The sequence below is a fragment of the Hyperoodon ampullatus genome, assembly GCF_949752795.1.
Source record: "Hyperoodon ampullatus genome assembly, chromosome: 4".
NCBI lineage: Eukaryota > Metazoa > Chordata > Mammalia > Artiodactyla > Ziphiidae > Hyperoodon > Hyperoodon ampullatus.
In genome coordinates, this window is record NC_136917.1 from 99,964,752 (window position 1) to 99,985,492 (window position 20,741).

General features: G+C 38.6%; 1 protein-coding gene across 1 annotated transcript in view; it reads left to right on the forward strand.

The window, feature by feature from the left end:
- KIAA0825 overlaps positions 1–20,741 on the forward strand; it is a gene marked incomplete at both ends in the record, with an annotated part of 341,894 nt that overhangs the window by 95,893 nt on the left and 225,260 nt on the right. Inside the window, 2 exons of the mRNA XM_079701596.1 lie at positions 11,332–11,339; positions 12,024–12,163. Of these exons, the coding sequence (XP_079557722.1) occupies positions 11,332–11,339; positions 12,024–12,163 (148 nt within the window). The remainder of the gene's footprint in view (positions 1–11,331; positions 11,340–12,023; positions 12,164–20,741) is intronic.

Sequence of the window (20,741 nt, forward strand, 5' to 3'; positions counted from 1 at the left end):
GCGTGTAAATGGGTTTATCTTTCAAATAGCTTCTTCTTATATTTAACTTCTTTCTCCTTTCTATACCTAAAGCAAATGTAAGTGTAATAAGACTTTTCTTTCTTTCTGCTTGATTGTAGCAATCAATCTTCACTATTATCCTAATGCAAAGATTAGAACATGGTGGTGACTACTCAGCCCACAGTGGAAATGCAATTTGATACAAGTTTTCTGGAGAGCAATATAATAAACTGTATCAAAAACCTTAAAAATATTTATGGCCCTTTATCCAGCAATTCCATTGCTAGGAATCAATCATAAGGAATTAATCAGAGCTGCTGAGAAAGTTTTATATGCAAGGATATTCATTGAAGCATTATTTGTAAAAGGAAAACATGGAAATAAATGTCTCACAGTATGGAATTAGACAAACCACCTATGGATTAGCCATGCGATAGACTACTGTGACATCGTTAAAAAGGTTGATTTTGAAAAATATTAAATGACAAATCATTGTGATTTATACTCAAAGGAAAACTGCAGGTTAGTAATGTTGTAGTAATCAAAGCCAGCCCCGTTTTTAGAGTGATAACTGTGAACCTGACATGCCCAGTACTTCATGTACATTATCTTTTTCAAACCTCACACCAGTCTTTGAAATAAGTACTCATGTGCTTCTTTCATGGAGAGTAAAGTGATGTGCAGGTAGCAACTTCCTGAAGAGAACAAATCTGGGAGGCAGACTCTGAACCTCGCCTTGTCTGCTTCCAAAACCCGAGCTCCTGACAGCTGCGCCTCCACCTTTCAGAGGGAGAGCAGTTCAGGGTGACGTTAACAGTCATGCAAGAAAAATCTAAGATTGTCAGTTATTCATTATGTAAAGTCTCTTTATTGTTCGACTTGCAGGAGCCCTGATATACTACTGTATAGTGTTTATCTCCAAGGGAGGGATCTAGTATGCAGATTCCCCAAACTTGCATCATATGGGAGCCCCCGTTTCCCAGGGGATGAACAATTATTGCAAGATGGCACACAACTGAGAAGTGTTGAACTATGCCATACTACTCTACACATAGCATTTTAAAAGTATGTAGAGAAAAACAAATATTGAAAGGATATAAAATCTCTATGCTAGAGAGCTTATAGTTTACATGTTTATATGGTAGGATTGTAAGCAATTTTAATTTTTATCTGGGCACTTTCCAAATTTCCTATAATGAAAGCAGCTTAATTTTATTAAGATAAAAAAAATTAAAAGAAAAAAGAAACCTCAATTTTTAAAACGCTCTTTGATTCACATGTATTACCCTGTAACCTCTCTACAGAGGATTTCTAGCTCTGGGCACTTCCTTTACCCCAGCATTCTGTGTCCGGCTGCCCATATTTCTTGAATGACCCACTGTATTACTGGAAACCCAGCATGATGTCTTCAACAGATCCTTCTTTTCACTCTTCCCTTGTCCCCTAACCATGGTGTCTTTTCTATAAGGAACATATCATTCTTAAACACTTCGAGGGTAGAATCTTGATTCTGCTTTCCATATTGAGCTGCTTGTTGCCTATTCCTACTGTAGTATCATGTTCAGTTGATTCGTTCCCACAGTTCTCTTAGAACCAGTCTTTCTCTACAACCCATTGCAACAACCTTGGTCCATCTTACTGTTATTTAATATGTTTTAAAAACTGTTTTTGTTATACCATTCTACTGCTCAAGAACCTACAGTAGCTTCTGCTTCTCCCACACTGCCTGGCTTATTTCCTGGAACACCCAACACTCTTCTCCGCTTCAGTTGTCAGTCTTCTCTCTTGTCTTTAAGACACAGTTATTCACAATTTTAACTTTTATTTATTGCTTACTCTCAACTTTGAGCCTTTATTTATGTAGTTTTCTCTCCTGAAATGCCTTTGGTTCTCTATCTTGCCTTTTTAAATTCTCCATCCAAGTACAGTATGAACCCTTCTACCCTGACTTTCTGACAGTTATTCTCTCTAGCAGTTCCATATAATCAGCACAGAAAGACATGATCCATGTGATTCATGATCCAACGTGTTCAGAACAGAGGAACCCGGGATAGCAATAAAAGTAGTTTCAAAATAGCTCATTGATTTTCATTTGTCAAGCATTGCAATGGGAATTCCTAGACCACCATCATGTGAACTTAAAAATCTTTACCTTTCTATCCATTTCCTCACATAAATCAGCTGTTTCTGTGTGTTTTTCACCCTCAAATTATCCTCCATTCCTCACCTTAGCAACTAAAATGAACTGTTCAGGGAAATACACGTGGGTTGAATGATGATAAACTAAAAATATATTATGCTTTTTTTTTTGGAAAGAGTGAGGATGAGACTAAAATATTTAATATTATGACGTATCTTAGTAATTTAGTCCCCTATTTGCTCATTTATTTACACCTGTGCATTGTTTCAGAAAGATTTAAGTTGGCTTTTAATAGTATTAAATATATTAATATAATGAATTAAAAGTAGGTGAGAAGGAAGAAACAGAGCAAGGAGGACATGAAATTAAGACTTACAATAAGAGTTAGAGATGCATAAATAGTTGTATGCACCGTAAATTTGTCTATAGGGTTACTAGAGAATGCCTACCAAGTATATAAATTGGTTAAAAATAGAATTTTTCATGTTCTCCTAGAACTCCTGGAATAGAGTTTGGAAGAGTTTGCTTTAGGGAAAATATATGTATTTTCAAAGCAATAAGTAAGCTATACTATATTCATTATCCCTAGCAGTGTTACAGGCTAACAATGTGAGTTGATTTAGAAAGGGTAATCAGTTTCATGCTAGATTAAACTAAGGTATGTGGAGAATATATTAATCTCAGTGTTAATACTATGACAGCACACTGTACTTTCATATAAATGTTCAAGAAAGAATACTATCTTAGTCAATTATACTGTTGCATTATAAAGGGTTTTTTTTTTTTTTATTTTCCCAACTTTCATCATCTTGTGGTTCTTTCAGTAGTTCCAAATACTTTTCAGGTCTTCCTTAGCTAAGGAGGTCATAACTGGACACTGAATCCAAGTAGCATAATCAGTGTGAGTAAACAGTCCATTCATTTTACACTGCTCATTTTCTTTTATGATGACAACATGATGTTTTGATTCATGGCCAGTCCATTCTGAGCTGTGGATATTTCTTTCTACTATGCTTTTATTTCCATTATGGTTTTACTCAATGTAATCCTGTTTTGGATTTATATGCTTTTTCCCCCTCCCTAAATATTAAGCTACCTTTGGCTTCATTATATTATATGCTATGTGGGTCTTCCCATTTATGCAGTTTACCAAGATGTGTTCATTCATTCTTTCAATAAATGCATTTAAAAATTTTTCTCCAAGTAAGGCATATGCTAGGCATAAGTGGTGAGGGAAGAGATAGCCAATAAAATTTCTTTGCAGGTTCATCTACTTTGGCCTGGCCATTAAATATTGAACATCTTTAGCATTCTATCATAGAACCTTTTGTAGGTGAACTCACACATGTCTGTGGTTTCATGTACTTTTTAAGTGGCCCCCAATTCAAATCTCTGCTTTCAATCTCTTCTAGGACTACAGACCTATATATTCATGGGTGTGAATCGTACATGAATGTCTTCTTCAGGTTTATACCTGGTGAGCACAGAGACACCTCAAACTCAACAGGACAAAAATTGAACTTAGGATACTGCCTTCCAAACTGATCCTCTTTCATTTTCCCCCATTTTGATTAATTGTACCTGCATGTGATTGTATAAGGCAGAGACCAGAAGGCAACCTGAATACCTCCCTCTTTCTCTTCTACTAGATCCAGTTCATTACTAACTCTCGTTAATTTTAGCTCCTAATATCTGCTCTCCATAGTACCACCTTCGCCTTAGTGCATCACATCTCTCCTGACTACTGCAGTGACTCCTTGGTTTCCTCCCGTGTATATGTTGACTCCAATATTCTCCAAACTATAGCCAGAGACTTCTCAAACCAAAATCTATTTTCAAAACTAAGTTTTATCATTTCACACTTATAGCTCACAGCCCTCCATGAATTCCCCTTTATCCTTAAGCATACACAAAAAATTTACCATGGCCTGTAAGACCTACATAGATGTGGCTTACCCTCCTCTGCAACCTCTTCTGATACCACACTACCCTGTGATTTTGCTCCTCACACATTAACCTTTTTTACATTTCCTTGCCATGAAATGTTCCATTCTGCCACAGGGTCTTTGCACATGCTTTTCCCTTTCCCTGAAGGATCTTCTTCCCCTTTCACCTAGTAATGTCAATGTATATTCCTATCTCAGTTCCAGTGTGACTTCTGTAGGGAAGCCTTTCATCAACCCCAAAGACTAGCTTACTTCTTCTCACTACATCTTCTAATAGCATCGTTTGCTTTTTCTTGATTGAGTTTTTATAGTTGTAATTTTATCTTTATTTGTGTGACCATTTAAACCATGCATGTATTCCCTGCTGAATTCTGTAAAAACAATGAGTTTGTTTTTTATTTACTGTTGTGTCTCCATGGCTTTGCACATATAAATCAGCCAACAAATATTGGTTTAATGACTAAGTGAATTAAGGAACAAATGAGTTATTGTAGTATTGTTTCAGATATTCCCACATTAAATGGTACTTTTAACTCTTTTCAAACATTTGATCTGAGTGGTCAGGCTCAGTGATGGGAAGAAAGCTCTTGTTGGGGAGGTGGCTTCTAGTATCCTCAGGAGAGAACATCTGGGGAGGAGGACAAAAGAGAACTTTGGTCTCCCAGCTGCTGCTGTCAGGCTGTTCCATAGGACTGAAGAGAAAAGCTTAGAGAACTTGTACTCTGATGAGGTGCCAAGCTTTGACCTGGAGCCAACAGTCAGGGGAGAAGTAATGGGAGCTTTTGAACACCAAAGCTCTAACATGCCTGTTCCAGAGTGTGGATGGACAAGCAGCTGGATCTTTGAAAAGATTTTCAGAATAAAAGTCATATGTTTGTGGAGCAGTTACTAAAAGAAGTGAAAGTGTCAGGTGAGCTGGTTACTTGATATAGCTAGATATTTCTACATATCTTTCCTTTTCTATTATGGTTTAAAGGTATTATATAAATAAGAATATAGCAATGGAACCAGCAGTGAGATAATAAGAAACAACTATAGGTTTTCACATTAGACAGACAGGGTTTGCAGACATGTATAATTTTGTGATTTGGAAAGTTAGTTAAATAATTTATATTTTTGTGAGGAAGTTGAGACATAAATACAGTATGATCTTATTGATCTACTTGAAAACAGCACATAATACCATTGTCTACTTCCCCCATCTTGAAACATCTTCTTCCCTTAGCTTCTGACATATTCTCATGGCAGAGTTATGAGGATTTAATTAGCTAATGTGCCTACAAGGCACCCATCACGTAAGTGCTTACTAAACAATCATTCAGTACTGCTGTGTTAGTAAAGAGCTGTATGTTTCAGAAAGTGGCAGGTCTTATCAATTATCCAAACATGTTAAAAGGACCAGCTCCAAGTATGATAAAGTGGAAAGAATATTGAGCTATTTTCTCATTGAGTCTCTGCACTTATCAGAAGTGTGATGCCAGGGGAGACCTTTCTTGAACTCCTTTAACAGGATATTTATTATCTGGTAGACAAGGACCAATAATAGTTAAAGGCTCCAGAGAGATAACTTCTGCTTCTCTAAAGGGATGGTTAAGTGATTTAGTAGTCTCCAGTGTCTTATTGACTCAGGTGCTAGAATAGCACTTCTGGGGGAGTCCAAAAGTGATGGTTGAAATGTAATATCAACATTATTTTTAAAATTAAAATTAGATTCTTATGTATTTTTAGAAATAAGGTACATTAACCTGTGTAACACTAAAGTGTGGAGCTAGGGCTATGAGTTTGGGGCACCAATATATATTTGGGTGATTTTTGAGAAATGGGGTCATCCCAAGTGAAAAAGTTTAATTTACTAAAATCAAGAAATAATTCACATCCTCACAGGTTGAATGCCTATCCTTTAAGTTGCATACCAGGTAGTGTGGATACCATCAACTATGAAAAACTGAGACTCTTTAAGAGTATCAGTTTACCTCAGTGGACAAAGTTATTAAAAATCAAGGCAAATCCTATATATAAACGTGCAGGTGAACCCTGTCTTATTTCTATTTATTGAATCATCTCTAATTATAAATATCATAGAGACATGGCTATACCCATTATAGAGATTAAAATGTATGCAAACATTTTCAATGTTATAACTACATATAATTTGCACATTCTTGATTAAAGTGATGAAGAAAATACTTTGGGTTTTTGTTTTCCCCCCTCAGCTTTTTCCCCCCGGTACTAAAGAGAAAATGTTAGAACTGTTTTAAATATTTGTCTTCCCAGAAAGATTTGGAAGGATTAGTTTTGGAAAGGCAAAAGTAGTATAGTAGTATGGAGCTTTTCCTCCTCTGCTTTCATTATCCCACTTTAGGGCTTTCACTCTCAGTTTCTCTTTAGTTATGCCCTTGCCTTTGTTCTCTAAATCATGTAACTTATGGTCTCTGGCATAAATTTGGCCCAGTAATCCATGGCAGGAACCATCTGGTCAAAATCAGTCCCTAGATACCTTAAATAACATGGCTCCAATTTGGGAATCAGCCTTGAGACCACAAACCTGAGTTTGAGTCAAAAACCTGGTATCCTCAATCAGGAGGTTGAATAGAGCCAAACATCCTCAATGCTGGAAAATGCAACTTACCCACCAAATATCAACCAGGTTGAATGGAAGGAAACATGGAGTAGTGGAATAATCATGGGTTCTGAAGTCAGAAAAACCTGGGTTCAAAGTCCAGTTGCCATATTTATTAACTAAATGACCTTGGACTATTTTCCCAATATTCCTGAAACATACACTGAGATGAGTCCTAAGTGTCTCCATGCATGTCTTATTTTGCATTTCCCCGAGAAGCAGACCCTGACACAAGGATTGAAGTGAAATTAGTTTATTTTCTAAGTGGACGAAACACTAGAGGGGAATGAATAAGTGAGACAAAGACAGACAGCAAGTAAAGATTAGTGTAATCAAGCCAACTACCATAGGAGTAACTGGAACTTATACCTTCAGGGGAAATTCTTGGAGCCAGTGGGAAAGGCACATCTCAGAGTTTTCCCACCAGGGCAACAAGGATGCTGAGGAATTTATTAGCAATTTTCATCCGTCATTGGTTGAAGGCTGCTCTGGAGGTGTTAATTTGCTGGCACTTTCAACCTGTCTTGCTGGAAGGTAGAGAAATGCAGGTTCTGACAGCAAAAGGCAGGCCATTTTCAACTGAGTGGTAAGGGCAAGAGGATGTGGGGACATTGACATTTGTTCTAACCCTTGCACCACTGAAATCCACTCATTATTGATGTTAAGTTCTCTGGGCCTTATCATTGATTCTTCAAGGTGATGGCTGGTCAAAAAAAAAAAAGTTTTATTATGTTTGAGTTAATGGGACAAGTTAGAGTGTCTCCTGCTTCCATTATGCCTGAGTCTGCAAATGCTAATCGTCATTACATTCCTCTACCACTTACTCTAGCTTCCCCTTACCCTCGGTCATCACATCTGCTGGTGTATGTTGCTTCCCTAGCATAGACACAGACCTTCATCCTCGAGATGTTGAACCATAACTACCACTCCCTTATCCGAATGTGGTTACTTTGGTCACCTATTTACGGTTATTACCAGTCATGAGAGCATCAGGAGATGCCCTGGTGAATCCCTTGAGTTACAGACATCCTCCTCCCTGCTCCCCATATGCAGTAGCAACCCTAGCTCCTTGGTGATAATCAGGGTTATTACCCTTACCAATATAGTAGCTCCTTTCTTTGCCTGCTAGACTGCTGGCATGGGAATCCAAAAATAACTAGAAGGCAGCTATGACATTAGGTTTAGTGGAATTCTTCATGGTCCCCTGGTAGAGGTGTGCATTTCCCAAGTCACCCCGCCACAGAAACCAGGACCTCCACTCCCCCAGAGCCTATGGGGAGTTATGGGAATGGAAAACACAAATTAAATTCCTAGTGGATAATCAGGAACTCTGGTGAGGAGGTGGCTTCTAGTATCCTTCGGAGAGAACTTTCAACCTGTGGCTCCTGGACCCATATGGTTTTTCTCTTAGGGATGTAGAACCATATAATGGCTGTTCATTTAAAGTAAATACCAAGTGTTGAAGAACAGTACCCAACACTGCTCGGTGTTATCCCCAAGCTGTGCATTTCAGTCCATTCCAATGTTCCCCTAGTCTGACAGCTTCTGCATGTTAAGTATATGGTAGGAGCAGTGACTCCCAAGGTCATGTGACCTGAGTAGTGAGGCTACTCTTACTGAAGTCTGAACCTCCTACCGAGTCTTTGCTTGCCCTGTGCCCCACACACAACTGTGGTTGGAAGTCAAGCCATGGTGCACTGACAGGGCTAAGATTTTTTAAATTTTCTACTGCAGTGTGGACACATACTAAAAAACTGCAGAAATTACAAGTGAACTACTTGATAAGTTTTCATAAAGTAAACACACCCAAATACAGCCAAAATTTTGAACAATGATTCTATAAAAATAATTTGTCAGTTTCATAAACTAATAATGATTGAGCCCCAACATTGCCTGGATTTGAAAAATTCCTTAGGCCTTTTCATGCCCCAGCAGTGCAGCACTAATTAGAGTATAATCCTGATATAACCCAGCCATAAATTTGTCCTGTCTCCTAATACAAGATTTTTGCAGTCCAGTGGATTTATAAATTTTGTTCTCTTCTTTGTATTATAGTGGAAGTCAACATGTACATATTTGATACATATATACATATATTAAAAATTTCCTTTTCTGTCATTTTTTGTAAGGCTAATCTCACTTTCACAGCTCCACCAGCTCAAAGGATGAGGGAACATATGCTTCTCCATATGCCCAGTGCCAACTCCTCAATGCATTTATTACTCGGAGCTTAGTGATTGAGGAATGTTTGTAATCTTTTATTTTTCCTTATAGTGAGTCATTCTACTGTACATTTCAAAATCTGTGATAAGTTGAAAGATCCAAGAATTGAGGTAAATTTCAACAAACAGCTTCCCATCTGGTAAATGAGAGGTTTTGTTTATAACCAGGTATTCAAATAAGTGGTATGAAATGCCATTCAAATAATTTTGTCTTATTACATGTCTAAAGGACTGAGCAAAAACACAACCCTCCCTCCAATTCACTCTCCATACTGCAGCCAGGTCAGGAAACTCATCTGCCTTAAATTCTTCAACAGGTCCAAAGTCCCCACCTTGGCTAATGAGGCCCTCTATGAACTGGCCCCTGTATTCCTTCTTCAAATTGTCTCTCAACAATCCCCTTCCTTTCCTAAACTCCATCAAACTGGATCTTTCAGCTCATTAAATGTATCCTTAAGTCAGCACTCAACTCAAGCAAAATACATAGGTAGGAAATGTTAAAAAACTAAGTCAACTTTAATACACAGCTTACTACCAACTAGCTGCTTTTCATCTACCAGACCCCAAGCAAGTTTCTTGAAGTCAGCAGTTGGGGTTTAGGATAGAAACAGGGACAGCCATTGTGAGGATCTGCTTCAGTGTTTCAGTCCAAAAGGCTCACCTAGTGGATTCTTCCTTTGGCACCATGTTTGGAATTACTGCAAGAGCCAGACCAATCTGGGAATACCCAAAGGAATTCAGAACTGCTGAACTGACAGACCTGTTTCCTCTGGTCTGAGGGTTAAATAATTCCCTGCTTCTCTCTCCACCACCCATCTAGCTAACACTGCCTCACCAATTGCCAGGGAGTTTCTCCGTTTTGAGTTATGTTATCAGAGTCTCACGTGGGAAGCCTGAGTTGGTCCAAAGTTCAGGTGATTTTGTGCATCATAAGGTTGTGAGATGTTCCAAATGCCCCAAGCCAAACCAAAGGGGAGATGCTTTGAAATTTCATTTTACATCTTGAGATCCTCTCACTTTTGTTTAAACCAGCAGTTTGGCAAAGCATCCTCTTTTTTTAAAGAGTTTATCTACCCATTTATGAGCACATGAGTCAATCAGCTAACATTTACAGAGCCTTAAATGTGCTTAGTTCATTGGTAAGAGCTTTGGGGTGTAAAACAAGTGTGCTCACAAGGCTTGAATCTGAGTGAAGAGATAAAGCTTTAATTGATGAAATAATAAAGTGCTAAAATCCGCATACTTTAATTCAGAGTGAGATAGACTGCTATGGAGAGAAAGTTTTAGTGAAGGCTCTACAGAGAAAGTGATATTTTTGTGGCAAATTGAAGGATGGGTAAGATTAAGTATAGGGTCATGTGGAGGTTGCTGCCCAGGTGGCAGCCAAGGTGGACCTGTATGGGCACAAAGGCACAGAGGCAGGAGAGATAATACCAACTAAGCCTATCCCTGCTACCTGTGCTCCAGGAAGCACTGCCTTCCACAGTGGTTCTCAAACCTTAGTGTGCATCAGAATCTCCTGGAGAGGGCTTGTTAAAACACAGATTTCTGGGGCCCGTTCCCAGAATTTCTGATGGGGTAAGACCTGGGAATTTGCATTTTTTAACAAGTTCTCAGGGCTTCCCTGGTGGCACAGTGGTTAAGAAGCCGCATGCCAAGGCAGGGCACACGGGTTCGAGCCCTGGTCTGGGAAGATCCCACACGCTGCAGAGCAACTAAGCCCGTGCACCACAACTACTGAGCCTGCTCTCTAGAGCCTGCGAGCCACAACTACTGAGCCTGCGTGCCACAACTACTGAAGCCCGTGCTCCTAGAGCCCGTGCTCTGCAACAAGAGAAGCCCCCGCAGTAAGAAGCCCACGCACTGCAACGAAGAGTAGCCCCCACACGTCACAACTAGAGAAAGCCTGCACGCAGCAACAAAGACCCAAATACAGCCAAAAATAAATATATAAAATAAATAAATTTATTAAAAAAAAAAAAGAAACAAGTTCTCAGGTGATGCTGATGCTGTTGGTCCAGGGCCCAAGCTTTGGAATCCTTTGCTCTAGACTATGATGATGGTTCACCACTCAGTACATTTCATCTGGAAATGATGCTGCAAATCGTCTCTCTCAGCGATACTCTGTGTTCTGCTTTCTTCCACGTGAAAGCATATGGTCTTCTCATTCACACCTTTACATTTCTCAATCTCATCTTTCCTTCCCAGTGCCACCCTAGTCCCACAACCCTTATCTCCACAATCAGATTGAGTTTGGTCATTTCCTGCCCTTTTTTTGTTGTAGTTGTAAGCTGATATCAGATGCTGTGACCTTTAGCCAGTCTAAACCTTGAGACTTTAGAAGGAAAAAGTGAATAATGTTATCAGTGTTCAGTTTCTACCTTATTTCCTTATCTCTTGCAGATTCATTGGTAAATTAATGTGGTGATGTGGGGGACCTGATTTTAATTTTCTATTCAACACTGATTATAATTTCCCAAGTAGAAGCTTATTTGCCTTGGAATTATTTCTCTTTGATAAACTGATTACCCAAGTAGGTAGCAGTGTGACTGTTAGAGTGGTTCTGATAATTGCATGTTGATTTAAGGCTTTACATATTAAATAATTAGATTATGGTTGACCTTTGACAGAAGCTTTGAATTCCTTTCATTTTATCAGCAATCATAGTACATGGCAAATTAGTAGCCAAAACACATTGTAACTTCTCTCTGTGAATAATGAAAGAAGTTAACAGCACATAGTAGGCACTCATGTATTTGTTGAATGAACAAATAAATGCATTAAAAAATGCATAAATAATTTTTATTTGCTCCATGAAGCTAAAACAGACATAGTTCCATGAAATATATGCATGGTTATTTTGTATCAGTTTTAAATTTGGCAGGTTACCAAATGTTAATTTGCTTTTAGCTAGTAGAGATTAAATGTAATTCCTTCCCTGAGCAGCCCTAAAGTAAGCAAGCATGAAAGCATTTTCACAGTAATCTGGGAGGAATTGACATTTAAAGGAGTTAGCATTACATCTGTACTTTAAAGCTATTAATTTCATAGATAAATTAACTTCATTACTCCATCTTTATCTTGCATTTTGAAAGGACTCCATCAGCTGGACGATTGACAGCCGAGGGTCAATTGAAACTGCTCTTATCCCAGCCAGGCTGTAATTGGAACCTGCTTCTGGAAACCCTACTGCATCATGATGGTCTTTTACTGAGAATCTTGCTAAAGAGCTCAAGTGAGTATTTGTAGTTATGAGAATGTCCTGAAAAAACCCAGTCATTGCTCAAGTTGAATGGAATTTTTTTTCCTACTTGAATGTTGGCAGAGGGATGAAACCAACTGCATTATATCAATAGTCAGTGGGGTTAGCAGCAGGCAAAATATTGAGTAACTTTATAAACCTATTGGAAAGATTTTTTTCAGGGATTCTGAATGAGGGCAAAAAATATTTTTGTATAATACTGTCCTATCATAAACTATCATAATATAGAAATATATCAATATATGGGGTTTGAAATGCCTAAGAATATTATGGGAACACAGTTATGTGTCCAAAACAGAAGTATCAATTAGACCTGAGAGAGCGAGAGAGAGAGAAAGGGAGAGAGAGATTGCTTTAGAGCCACAGGAGACATTTCAGTGGATCATGAAAAATGCTTAGGTAACTTATAAACAAGCAAGCATGGCTTACAGCCATATCACTGAGGCATGGAGAAGTAATCATGAGAAAATTATGAGTGGAAATTGAGGAGTAATAGAAGACCATACTTCTCTTAATTAGACTTTCTTTTTTCCCCTGTAAGTACTACTTTAGAAAATGGTAAGTAATGTTATGCCAGTCTCATAGTATATCCTACTGCTCTCCTGCTACGTCTATAAAGAGTTTTCTAAACATCTTCACATACCCCTACACATTTCTTCTATTCTATACTACAAGTGTAGCCAGATTAATTTTTATCAATCACTAGTTTCAGTGTAGTTTTCTCTAATCAAAATCTTTTTTCTCTAGTTCCCCATCACCTACAGGAACAAACCCCTGTCCTTTGGCCATTCAAGTATGGCCCCAGACTAGTTTTGTAAGCTTTTTCTCCACTATTCTCTTGTGTATGTGTGCGCACATATGTGCAATCACACACAAACACACATACACACCCATTTCAGACATTGTCCCCAAAGCCCTATGCACATGCTCCTTCCACACCTTGGCTCACCCATTTTTCCTCCTTGAAAGACCCTCCATAGACAACCCAGCCTCCACCAATGGTCAAAGGCCACTGATGTTCCAGATCTCTGAACACTGTAGCTCACACTGATGTCTCCCTCCCTCCCCTGAACTTCACAGTGTATGTTATGGTGGCTGCTGCCCTTAGCTTACTCTGCCTTGTATTGTTATTATATTTGTATATGAATGAGGCAGATGTTACCAGGCCTGACCAACCTGTTGGTATACAAATGAGGTTCATAGCATTCCCAGTCCAGATTGTTCCAGTCATTTCTGGAATTTTTGGTTTCTCAGATCTGCTCATGGCCAGTTCCCCATATTCTTCTCTTCCGTACACCTTGATGTTTGCTTCCCAAAAGCCACTTAGGGGAAGTGCCTCACTACTGAGCCCTTTGCTTCTCTCCTGGTGCTCTCAAATTCATAAAATTTTGTGGTGCCAAAGGTCACTACAACTCCTCCAGTGTCACTGTGTTCCAAGGAGAAGTTCAGAGGTTATCGCTCCTCGAAACCCTGAATCTGACTTTATTCTCTTAGCCCCCAGGCCGTACTCTGTGGGCCTTAAATCTTACAGAGTTGAACTGAAAACATTATCTTTACCTTCAATATCCATAACTCCACTCTCCTAAAGGGAAAACAGGTGCTAGGGAAACTAATTGCTCAAGTAGCGAACATATATTGTTTACTTATTAGGTGTCAGGCACTGTGATTCTTAAAACCTTATAAAGTAAATATAATTATTTTCATCATGTTAAAAATAACATTAGAGTTTAAGATAATGTTATTTGCCAAGAGACACATGTAGCTGATAAATGGTGGGTAACCCAGGATTCTGAACCCAGCTGGAGCTTTCTTTCCCCTACCCTTCTATACAAATACTCTTGCAAATTAAATCCTGGAGTGGACCAGGGGTATCTGCAAAAACTGTAATCTGCCCACTCTCAGGTTGAATCAACCAGGACACCCCAGTGCACATGCATTTAACTGTTCTTTCCAGCTATTAGTGGAAATTAGTGCTGATCATAGATTTTTATTTTCATATTCCTCCTCAAGCTAACACAGTGCTTTTTACAGAAAAAGTCCAGTGATTGGCCAGTGATCCATTAGAATATAAAATATGGAGCTTCCATTAAACTTTATAATCTGAGCTTTCAGGCAAGGTGACTACACAACACAGATAGTATCTGACATGGCTGAAGAGTTACTCTAATATAACTCATGAAACTCATGGGCATGGTCCCAGAAGAGAAATGGTTTCCTCTTGATAGAGTTATATAGAACAGCCTGGAAAAATAATTGTGATCAAACATTGGACTATACTGATATAGCCACTAAGTACAGGAATAGCAACTGTGGTTAAATGAATATTTAACCATGTTTTCTTACAAAAAAATTCCACATTTACTTACCAAAAATATTACATCTACCTTTTGTACGTATAACATGATATTGTTTTTGAGGGACTTACAGGTTATCATAGGTACTATATTGTATCTCCTTCAGTTCTGGTTCTTATGGAATACAGATGTGTATTTACCCAACCTGCTCAAATATCTATCAGTTTTTGCAAAGGTTATTAGGTGTTTGATCAGGGTTACATAACTGCTTTGGTATTGTCTTGTATTGAATTTTATTAGCTACTTCAAATACTGTAAGGATGAAGTGACAGAATTTACTAATCGATTGATTGACTGACTTATTAAGCTGCAGTAGAAACCTTGTCACTTTAGTTTAGAAACAGTATATTCAGGGAATCTTATTAACTAGACTAAGATGGAAATTACTATGCACCTAAAAATACATACGTAATATTTTTTCAGAGATTTTGTTTTCATTGAACACCATTTGGTAATTTAGAAGTTTCATCATATTTTTAGGAAAGCAAAATTTTAGAGTAAAATATGCTGATCAGGTGTTTCAAGCATCATAACTATTGGGCTTTTTATGTGAGAGTTTTCCTTTATAAATAGTGTCTTTTTGGTCTAATTGATAAAATTTAACTTTTGTTAAATTGGCTCAGGAATAAGAATAGAGATTTTAAATACATATTTTTATTTTTATTTATTTATTTGGCTTCATCGGGTCTTATTTGTGGCACATGGGATCTTCGTTGACTCATGTAGGATCTTCGTTGCCTCATGTACGGTCTTCGTTGCGGCATGCAGGCTCTTAGTTGCGGTGTGTGGGCTCTTTACTTGCGGCATGCATGCGGGATCTAGTTCCTTGACCAGGGATCGAACCCAGGCCCCCTGCATTGGGAGCATGGAGTCTTAGCCACTGGACAACCAGGGAAGTCCCTAAATACATATTTTTATTGTACATATTTTAAAACAAGGTCCTCTTCATCCAATAAGCAATTATTAAATTCTGTTAGGTAGAGAATTTTTCTTGATAGACAACCATATATTATAAAGATTAAAATATATGAGGTTTATCTCTTTTATATCTGTAGCTTTTGGTCTTGCTCTATGACAATGATTTATCAGAATTTCTATTTATTTTAAAAAGAATCAGCTGAGCATATATGGAAATAACTTGCTTGTAATATGAGATACAACTTCACTGAAGGTCAGAAAGTAGTAAAATTTAATAAATGAATGAATAGTAAAATTTTAATTTATTCATTAATAATAAAAAAATCATAGGTTGCAAGCTTCTAGGAAGCTTGGATAAAGTTCAATGGGCATGAGAAGGTAATGTTTGTTGGTTTTATTTTGAAGATGAGCCATCCTAAATTTGAAGGAAAAACCCTCTCAACTACAAATGTTTATAGAAGATTTTAAATTTGTAAGACACTATTTTGGATAAGCGACGTTAAAAACCCAGGGCAATTGTTTTGACATTACCTCACTGAGGCCACATGGCCTTAACCAGTTTCTTACTTGTGGCATCAAAAGAACAAATATTTGGCAATTTCCCAATTGTTAGCAGGTAGCCTTTTCCTGCTAGTGACATTTGAATGAAGTGTAACTAACTTTCTTTCCTTTGCCCATTGCCTCAAGAATGATTCTCAGTGAAACTTCTTGGCTTCTGGTGATTTTCAGTAATAACATAACAACCACAACCAACTAGCAAACACGTAATATTTTACATGTTCTAGACACAGCTTCTAAGTCTTTAAATGTGTTCACTCACTGAATCCTCAAAATAAACTCTGTGTGGTAGGTACAATTATCCTCTCCATTTTACAGATGAGGAAAGTGAGACACAGAGAAATCAAGTCGTTTGTCCAAGTCACACAGCTAATAATCAGCAAAATAGGATTTGATTCAGACAGCCGGTGTGCAGGGACTGTGTTTTCACCCACCACACCTGTACAGCATCCTGGCAGAGCCACAGAAAGTTTACAAAATTGCAGGGTTGCACAATTTATGAGAACTATCAGGAACCTCTATCGTGGATAATTTTGCTAGTACAATCTATACTTTTCAACCTTGTAACAAAGTGCCAAAAGATAGTCAAGAAACTGACCTACAGAAAATTCTAAATAAATGGCTGCCACCACTACAAAGCCTTGGTTGACTTAAAATGAATTAATCAATTCAAATTCTCTGACTTTATGGTTAATGTTTTCTTGATCTTTTGGGTCATGAGGAATATTGTGGCAGAAGCTTGGTGTTTTGTTGTACATTATGTGTGTGTGTGAGTTTCACTTTATAAGTATTTATGACCAAAGTGCTGCTTCATGACTGTCTTGAAGGAAGTGACCAAAAGTAAAAATGTGCTCCCTCTTGGTACCCTTAGTGCACCTAACTTCAATGTCCTTGGCTGCTTTCACTAGTGACAACATCTGTATTCTTACTTGTTCAGTATTTTTTTCCTTGCTGGATTTGTACCCTGTTCTTACCGAGAACAGTAGAATCATATTTGTGTGTTCTTGCCTTAGTCTTTCCAACCAAGGATCCTATCCGCGAATGATGACAGACTAGCCTAGGATATCAGTGGTCTCCATAGAATTATTACAGTCCCAGAAACAGTTATCATCTAGGGTCTGTGCTGAGTCTCCATGAGGGTAGGGTGGTTGTAGGGTATGATTATGTAAAGCAAGGCTTCTGGACTTTGCAGTGCAAAAACATTACCTGGGAAGCTGGTTAAAACTGCAGATTCTGATTCAGTAGGTCTTGGTTGGGACCTGAGATTCTGCATTTCTAACAAGCTCCCAGGGAATGCTGCTCCTGATGCTGCTAGTCCCTGGACCACCTTTTGAGTAGCAAGGCCATCGAACAAGGTATCTGTTACTATAGATGGCAAAAAATTGGGGTATGTGCTTTGTCTTTCCAATGTATTATGCTTTTTTTTTTTTTTTTTTTTTTTTGCGGTACACGGGCCTCTCACTGTTGTGGCCTCTCCCGTTGCGGAGCACAGGCTCCGGGCGCACAGGCTCAGCGGCCATGGCTCATGGGCCCAGCCGCTCTGCGCGGCATGTGGGATCTTCCCAGACCGGGGCACGAACCCGTGTCCCCTGCATCGGCAGGCAGACTCTCAACCACTGCACCACCAGGGAAGCCCCCAGCCCATTCTCTTTAACTTAAGAAGTTAGAGAGACCATTCCTGCTGGACAGATAGGCTTGGTGTCTGCCTTACGGAAGGAATTTCTCTTTGAAATAGCTTTAACTCAGTTTCACATTCTGTGGACTTCGTGCTTATTCGGGAGCACAGGTGGAGCTCAAAACTTGCCTCTTACTCTTGCCTCTTACTCCTCTTACTTACTTACTATTGGTCCAAATTCTGCCAGTTGCAGAATTTGGACCAATAGTGCACTTATGCTTAGTGATCTTTTTTTGGCACAGGCTGCTTCAATGGAGAGTGCCCACTGAAGAGTGAAAAGCGCTAAGATGTTAAGTAAAAACCAGGCCATGCCTTGCTTAAATAAACTGGGTATGTCTAACTTGGAGAGGAAAAGAACTAGAGGAGGCAGGATAGCGATCTTCAAATATGTTAAGTCTTCACGTAAAAAAGAAAAAAATAACAGGTTGTCCAATTCAACACGTGGACATGCTTGGGAATAAGTTAAAAGGAAATGGATTTTGGCTGTCAGTCTGTCAGTCAAAAACCCTGAATTGTCATCCCTAATGAGAACTGAGGAAGTGCTCTTCTTTTCTCTGTTCACTAAAGAGACTTGCCCAGATTTCTGTCGTCCTTTCAGATTAGTGCTCTCTCTATATTTTTAAAATGCAAAACAGTTTGGTAACTTGAGCTGTCCAGCAGAGGGATGGCTGCCTGGAATGGTGGTGGATATCCCACCCCTGAAAGTATTCAAAAGCCGGCTAGGTCACCATTGTCACAGATGCTGGAAGATGTCTTATTTATTCACTCAGCAAAGATTTATTCATTTATTGACCAAATATTTACTGACTTCCCTGTGAGGTGCCTTCCAGCCATATAATCACATTATGTTTCTTAATCAGTTAGAACTTGATATAAATCTGTGGGGTAAGAGTCAAAGTTGTAAAGACCTATTTTGGCTGTGCTTTGTTAGTCTTGCCTGTGCCTACTGCTAAAGCAAAATTCCTCTTGCTCCACAAATGATGCTTTTGAATTAAAATTAAATCCAACTTTGGTGACCTGGTTAGTAATTTCTTTTCCAATTGACAATCTTCTTATGCAGAATAGCCCTTTGTGCTTCTACCTTGTTCCTTTTCCATTTGAACTGCTCACTTTGATTTGCAAACCCGAAGGGCTTAAAGGTAATGTAAGAGACTCTTTGCAAACATGATTCCTAGATGCAGTTTTATCGAATAGTAGTCTTGCTAGACATAATACTAGAAAAGGGTTTCATGGTCAAAAATACTTAGAAACACTATATGTATACTAAAATACCTTCGTAGAGAGTCACAGAGCTCATGAATAAAGGCTGTGAAAAATCCTGCAGAAAACAAAAGTGTTTACTATTGTTGGAGCCAGCACTTCCAGGACATATGTGCTACCCATTAACATCCCACGAAACACACTTTGGAAAATCTTGCCTTTTAAAAAGCATGAGGAAGAATCCTAGTAGATACAGGTCCATACAGCCAGAACTGTTTCAAAGAGGTTTGCCTATCTATGTTTACTAATACATAAATAACACAAAATAATTTTTCAACATACAGAATTGCCTGTGTATGCCATGTACTGGTGATCGGTTTTCAAAGAACTAGAATCAATTGCTCAGTTATTAATCTTTATTGAATGTAGCTATTTTCTCGATTATTCATAAAATGCTTTTTTTCTCCTTTATTCATTAAATGCTTTTTGTCTCCTTTATTCATTAAAGGTAAGCCTCTTTAAGATTTAGTTTCTTCATTTGCCAACCCCAGTTCTAGATGATAGAAGAGAAAGAGCTATAGAAAAGACAGCCCACAAGGCACCCTGAAACCAAGAAAGCATGGCTATAAGGAAGTCAAGAGAGAAGAGAGTTTTCAAGGAGTAGGTGAAAAGAAAGGAAACAGTGGATATGAGGAGGATGAGGTTTGCGGGGGAAAATGACATTTGAATATTATGACTAGGAGGTAAATGTCATTCCAAAAAAACCAATTACTAGATGGACCAAAACCCAACAAAACTACTCAAGAGATTTATTTCTTTCTCCCTTCCTCCCTTCCTTTTTTCTTTAGTATTCAAACATTAGTTAAGCATGTAGCAGTGTTCCAGGTGCTGTGGGAAGATACCTAAAGACAAGATGCACATTCATAGAAAGTCCACTAAGGAAACAGTACTAGAGAGGTAATGAGGTCATATATGTGAAATTGTAGAAAGCTACATGAAATTGAGGTGTTTTGTATGAAGACAATAAATTACCACATACTAAATACCTGGTTTAGACTGAGTACTTTGCATTCAGAGGTTATTAACAATAAAATGTCAAAGCAGCCTTTGAGAAATTTGAGATTGTAGTTTAATGCAAACAGCACAGGCAAATTCTTACTGCCTCTGTGATCTTGGGGCAAGTTACTTAATTTTTCTCAATTTCACTTATTCATCTGTAAAACTGGGATAACCGACACCGATTCTGTAGAGCGTTAGGAAGATGAAATTACACTTAATGCAGCTCATGTGATGTTCAGCATAGTTGTAATTTGTGGGTAGTAACTTTGTTTTTACAGAGTTAGTATAAATCTCAATTCACAAACTCAGATATACAAGGAATATCTAAGTCGCTTACTGTCTTCAAATCAATTTTAAGAGGATTCTGAGCACCTCCTGCCTGGCTGGTAGGACATTTAACTGTAGCTATTCTTAGAGCTCCCACCCTTACCCCGGGGTCGTGCAGAAGTCCCTGTGAGACTGTTTTGATCATCAGATATCTGGTCACCCTAGTTACTGTAGAAATACCCATATCCCTGTCCAAACGCTCCTGCCAAGCACAGCAGCCAGGCATGGCTTGGAACCTTTGAGACTGAGAACCTGTGTCAAGGATCCAGCTTCCCTCCGTGCCTCACCCAGACAAGCCTCCCTGAGCTCTGCCTTCCAGCAAAGCCCTTGCAACCCACAGATGTCTCTCTCCAGTCCCAGAGGTCTCCTCTCTCAGAGCCCTCATGACCCTTGCCTCTGTCCACCTGCCAGACACATATGATTCCACTTTGGTATCATAGTACCAATATTGGTACCAATA